Source organism: Peromyscus eremicus, chromosome 1 (genome assembly GCF_949786415.1).
Source record: "Peromyscus eremicus chromosome 1, PerEre_H2_v1, whole genome shotgun sequence".
Lineage (NCBI taxonomy): Eukaryota > Metazoa > Chordata > Mammalia > Rodentia > Cricetidae > Peromyscus > Peromyscus eremicus.
In genome coordinates, this window is record NC_081416.1 from 288457 (window position 1) to 294893 (window position 6437).

At 46.6% G+C, this 6437-nt stretch overlaps 1 protein-coding gene across 1 annotated transcript in view; it reads right to left on the reverse strand.

Annotated features, from left to right (window-relative positions):
• The window catches only part of Grk5 (G protein-coupled receptor kinase 5), a 222415-nt gene extending 220157 nt beyond the window's left edge, over positions 1 to 2258 (reverse strand). The window contains exon 1 of the mRNA XM_059255703.1: positions 2017 to 2258. Within this exon, the coding sequence (XP_059111686.1) occupies positions 2017 to 2068 (52 nt within the window). The 5' untranslated portion in view covers positions 2069 to 2258. The remainder of the gene's footprint in view (positions 1 to 2016) is intronic.
• Positions 2259 to 6437: the final 4179 nt, after the last annotated feature.

The window sequence follows — 6437 nt, forward strand, 5'->3', positions numbered from 1 at the left end:
TTCTACATACACTTTCAGTCCACAGCTCTCCTCCCTAAGACTCCAGAAAAACCTATATTCTAACCTGACACACAAAAATACCACCCAGTAAATTCATTTCAGTAAAAGCACGGGGAATAATAACTGGGGAGGAGGGAAAACTTCTCAACTTAAAGTGAAACATATATAAAGGAGTCACTCCTGACAGAAGAACAAACAAATGTGTAACCTACCAAATCAGGAAGCTGTCTCCCTGAGGAACAGGGGCAATCAGGAGAACATGCAAAGGCCTCCAGGACCGTCATACCCAGGGATTCCCCCAAGAAATGATTTTAGAATTAACAGAGGTGTCAATGATCAAAATAATTTCAAAATAATCAATTTGCCCAACCCCTGTCCTGAGATGTACCATCATATCCCACCATGAGGTGGCAGGCTGCAAAGGCTTCCAGGCTCTACCTCTAGGCCCAGTGAAGAGCCTCCACCCCACACCTAGCTCTACTTCACTAAAAATGTCAAGTTAGTGGAGGCGAGGAAACAAAACAAAAACAAAAATCTAGGGTCTTAAAACCTAAAGTCACCTTAATAATAGTAATAGTAATAATAGTCCTCCCTCTAAAAAAGTTGAGTGAAGTGCAGTAGGAGAGAGACCTGCATATTTGAAACTCTACTCAGTTTTCAGAGCATTGCCTCCTTTGGGGACTTCCAAAACAAGCCTTCCAGGTGGCTGCTTTAGGGTGACAAGTGACCTGAAAGTGCAACATGGAGGCCAAGATGAGCTGCTGAAATCTAGCCCAAGGAAGGTTGTAAATTACCAGGCACACACCATGTACAAAGCCAGAAGGTGATGGAATGGGCTGGATAAACATTCCTTCATTCATCAAAATGGGTGAATGAAAATATTAAGAAGTAGGGATGGCATGGGCTGCTTACTGAGAGTCCTTCTAAAGGAAAAAACCTTACTCAGTCTGCCCTTTATATCAAATACAGCCTCCTCTCAGGAAAGGGGAAAAATTTCCCCTTCTTACAAAAAGGTTGCACACCAGAGTCCAAATCTTGGCAAATGAGATGTTACATAAATCCCAAGTTTTCCTAAATATGTATGCCTACATTCATGCAACACAAACCTTTTAGGACATCTAAGTTTCTGACACCCCACACACACACACACACACACACACACACTTTTTCAGCTCAAGAAAGAGTCAAAATACATGGTAACAGGTATTACTAAAGACCTTACTCACTCCACTTAGATGATATTTCCTAACAGTTAAATGCAGGAGATTTAGTAAGTTGCATACAAAACACATTTAACAGCAGCACACTTGCCTTTAGTTGAGCCCAAACTGAACAATTACCTATCCTGGGGTGGGGGTGGTTAATAACAAAAATTCACCCTGAAATTTTTTTATTATTTTCTCAGTGATTTGTAAAGCCACTTTTTCATTATTCTATAAAAACTGGCTAATTCCTCAACATTTTACTTTGCCTTTAAAAGGCTTTCTTCCACACAACGATGGGATTTCCCTGAGAAATTTTCCCAGAGGATGATTCCCACCAATAGTCTTTATGAACTCAGCCTGCGCAAGCAAACACTTGGCTTCTGCTAATCGCGCCCCCCCCCCCGCCCCTACACACACACACCGTGGGTAGGGGGGTAGTTCACACTCCCAAAACCATCCCGGACCAACTTGAGAGGCTATTTTATTGGCACATTTTCTTGCCTCTCTCTCCTGAAGGAATGCTTTTCCAACTGACCTTTCAACAGCTGCGGAGATGGCAAGATCTCTAAGATTCAACTGGAAACTAGAGGATATTTTAGCATCTTAACTCGTCCCTGCAACCGTCTCTGCCCCAATCCTAATCTTCTGAGTTCAAGGGCAGAAGACCCCCCAACATTTGCAAACAGATCTCCAAGCTGTACCGCTTGCACCAACTCACCACGAGCATCCTTGCACGACCGCTACCTACTCGACACCCGCACCCCGGCCCGCGGCGAATGCGCCAAGCACACACCGGACCACCCGAGCTTACCTTCCCGGGCTTTCAGCAACACCGTGTTGGCCACGATGTTTTCCAGCTCCATTGACAGTCGGCAGTCAGCGAGGGAGCCGGCCCGGGCTGTCAGCGCCTGGAGTGATGCCGCTGCCGCTGCTCGGACTGACGCCGCTAATGCCAGAGCCGGGAGCAAGCAGCCCGCCTTGCTACCGCATTATTCTTGCTTGGAGCCCGCGGAGTTTCCCCCTCTGCACCGAGGAGCCGCCGCCGCCGCTGCTTCTTCCTCCCTCTGTGTCCCCCCTCCCCCCTCCCTCAACACTCTCCCCCCCCACCCCCCACCCTCCGCGCGTCTCTGTCACTCCATTCTCCTCCCCTCCGGCTCCCGCGGATGCTTTAATGCCTCAGATGCTTCAGCCTCCCCTCGTTCCCCTCCCGGGGGTGTGGTACTCTAGGCTCGAGCCGCCGGACAACGCAGGCGCCTGCTCAGAGGCACCGCCCACGGCGCGCTCTGTGCGCAAGATAGCTGGGAGTTGTAGTCCGGGGCCTGACGAGGCGGGGGCGCTTTTGAAGCAGGGACTATGAGGCGGGAGTGCAGCCGATATGGCGCTGAGACCAGGCAGCCCAGCCTTGCTAGCAGGAGAGTCAAAGACGACTCAGCCGAGGCAGAGTGGAAGGTCCCTTTCCTGCCCCGCCAAGATCCCAGAAAGCGTAGAGCACAAGCCACGACTGCGGGACGCTGGTGTGGGAGGCCCAGGTGCGAATTGAGACCTGGGCGAAGACGCGCCCCTGGGGTTCCGCGCTGCCCGCCGTCTGCGGCTCACATGCGCCAGGTCGCTGACAAAGGTGCACTTTGTTTCCGGGCAGGAAGGGGTTCGCCCGCCTGGGCGACCCGGCGGTGGCCCGTCTCTGGCCGCGTAGTCTGAGCGCCCCCTGGCGGTGGCGTGTCTAGGAGACCCAAAACGCAGGCGCCTGGGATTCCCGGGATCCCCGCGTGCGAACAGCTTCGCAAGCCTGCGGGCCCGCAACTCCACAATTCTCATTATAACCAAACTCACTGTGTTCGAATTACTAAAAACACACAAGGAACCGTCTGAGGCCGCTGTGGGCGCGTTAATAAGTAACAAGCCAGGCCAGCGCTGGGCCGGCGTGGAAAAGCACTCAAATTCCAGGCTTGTTTATCTTGGAGCACTTGGCTCTAAATTTACACTTTAAGAACGTCGCACTCCAGATGTGGTCCCAGCTCCTCTTCACTCAAAGGCCCCCTAATCCTGGGAAACTGCCTCTCCGGTCACCTGGGGTCTTGCAAGGAGAGTCCTAAAGGCTGGGGGCGGGCCTGCCAGGCTCCAGGGAACAATGAGGCCTTTGCCTCCTTTGGGCCTTGAGGGCCGGATATCCGTTCTGAAACACAGAAGTCCAAAAGAAGGAAAAACTGTCTGCCCCGGAGCTGCCAGGAAGTAGTAGGGAGGTGCAGAGAGAAATGGAGAACAGTCATTAAGCATTGGAGAATGTAAAGGAACTAACCGCATTTCCAGAATGTGTTCACGGGTTCTAACAGCCCGTGATAGTCTTCTTTCCTGGTGGGTATACCTGCCATAAACACTTCCTAGTGTCTGGATTTGGGTCAGTGGGTATCGCTTGTCTGCAAGGCAAGTGCTTGTAAGAAGGCAGAGAGCTGAGCAAACTTGAGCAACAAGCGCAACAGGAATTACTGTTCTAAGTAAACCAAGCTTAGTCTTTGCTACATACTCTCATGCCCAGAACCTTAACTTGTGATGAAAGGGTCTCTCTCAAAAAGAAGAGAAACTCTTAAAGTGGGCATCATCATAGAGCCCAACTACAGTGGCAATTTGTCAGGAGCCTAGACTTGATGCAATCCAATGTTTGTTTACTTCACTGACATTTTTTCACCTTTTTTTTTTTTTTTTTTTTTTTTTTTAATGGGGTCTCACAAAACCCAGGCTGGCCTGGAACTCCTAGTCCTGCTGCCTGGGTCCTCTGTAAGAGCAGTAGGTGCTGTTAACCACTAAGCCATCTCTTCATCTCCATAACATCTTGTTTTGTTTTTCTATAGTTTCTTTGTGTAGCCCTGGCTGTCCTGGAACTAGCTCTGTAGACCAGGCTGGCCTTGAATTTACAGAGATCTGCCTATCTCTGCTTCTCCAGTGCTGAGATGAAAGGTGTGTGCCATCACTGCCTGGCTCCATAACATTTTTTAATAACTAAATTTGAATGCTTTCACATAGTAACCTGTTCACAAACTTCCTATGTTTACCAGTCCTAGAAATCTTTTAATAATGCAAATTCTGATTATAATTCAGATGTGGGTCTATGGCAGATCCAGAAATTCTATTTTTGACAGACTCCAGCGTTCTCTATCAATCCTGCAAGAAAACCACCCCTTGAGTAGCAAAGCTCTGTTAACTGTAAACCCCACCACTCTCTACTTTCTTATATCCAGCCCCAGTCAGCCGGGGTTTTGCCTCTCTGATAGATAGAAACACTCCTGGTTTGCAACTCTGTAAATCCCTGCCTGTCTCCATTTTACAGATATGAAACAGATCCAGCAAGAGTGAGTCCCAGTAGACACAGCAAGTAGGTCTTAGCCTGTCCAGTTCTCTGTCCACTACAGGGTGATGCATCCTTCCTACAAAATAAATGGTTGTAGGTCAAGTTATCTGTGCCTTTGTGAGGAAATTAGGACATTCCAATGCAAGAATGGAACAATGATAGCATTTACCCAGTGGGGGATCAGGCCTGTGCTAGCTGTTTGACATGATTATCAACTTGAATACAACATCCGGATGAGATAGGAAACATAGCTGAGATTTTATTATTTGCCTGGATTACACACTAGTAAGTAAAAGTCCTAGGATTTGAACCTGGCAGACAGATCAGAGTTTGTGCATTGATCTCTGCCTGGCACAGACTAGACACATCAACTTGGTTCTGAATGTTCTTTTTTGTTGCCAGAGTGAACTTGTAAGAAGACAAAGCAAGTGTTGACTAAATGGTTAAGACTTTAGGGAGTTTTCTATTCCTATCTATAATTCCACTGGGATCGTTTCATTCCTTTCAATTAGCTGCAATAATAACTCACAGCCCCCCGGCCTTGAAAAATTGGTTTGTTTTGAGGAAGAGTCATTTATTAAGTTTCAATAACTAGTAAAGGAATTGTTGACAGCCAGCTGAGAGCATAAATGGAAATCCAAATGAGGTTCCTGTGAGGATGCAAGGAATGGGAAAGACAAAAGCTGACAAACTGCACACAGGATCAGCTGAGCTAAAAATGCAAAAAAAAAAAAAAAAAAATAGTGAAAATGTCAGTGAAATAAACAAACATTGGATTGCATCAGGGACTCTCATTCGTCCAGGGGTACCTATCTACCATGGATAAAGCTGTTGGGTCAAAGTTTTTGTAAACAGAAATCTGCTATCCTGGAAGACAACAATCTGTCTTCATTCTAAAGTATACATTCCTTGTGCCTCAGTAATTACACAGCCTTTCTGGATCCTACTAGAGTTAGAGTCCTCAGCCTTATGGCCTTTCAACTTCCAGGTCCTCAGAAAACAAATGGAAATAGAAATTCCATTTTTTAAGTCTCTCCTTTCAGTGTTTACTAATTTGCCAAGCACTGCAGGGAATACAGGGAAATTCCTTCACCAGCAGGAAAGCAAATTGGGCTACAAACTCTGTGGAATAAGATGTATTGTAGAGATTGCTGGGCAGTGGTAGTACACGCCTTTAATCCTAGCACTCAGGAGGCAGAAGCAGGCAGATTTCTGTGAGTTTGAGGCCAGCTTGCTCTACAGAGTGAGTTCCAGGACAGCCAGAGCTGTTACATGGGAAAATCCTGTCTTGAAAAAAAAAAAGTTATTGTAGAGATATATACAGATATACAGAGGACTTTGCCAGTAGAGGAAGACGTGGTCTTAGGCACCATGACAATTCCAAGAATTGAAAGGGATCTTGGAAATCCAAGGCTTCCCATTAACATCTCTCTCATTCTGAAAGGACCTCATGGTCACCAAATTTCACATGTAAAATGTTGCTATGCTGTGCAACATCATGTTTTTCTATTAATACCTTTCTTTGAAGTAGGCTCACTTTTTTATTATCATTTTTTATTAATTGTACAGAGTATGAGTTTCATTGTGACTTTTTTTTAATTGTGACATTTTGTTTGTGGCTTGTTTTCTAGGTTTTTGTTGTTGTTCTTGTTGTTGTTGTTCTTGTTGTTGTTTTATCATGTAGCCCAAATTGGCCTTGGACTCATTGTGTAGCACAGGATAATCTTGAACTAATCCTCTAGCCTCCATCCCTCAAATTCTTAGATTACAGGTGTCTGCCACCATGCCCAGTTTACATGATACTAGGAATAGAACCCAGGGTCTTGGACAGGTGGTGGTGGTACACACCTTTAATCCCAGCACTCAGGCGGCAGAATCAGGCGAATCTC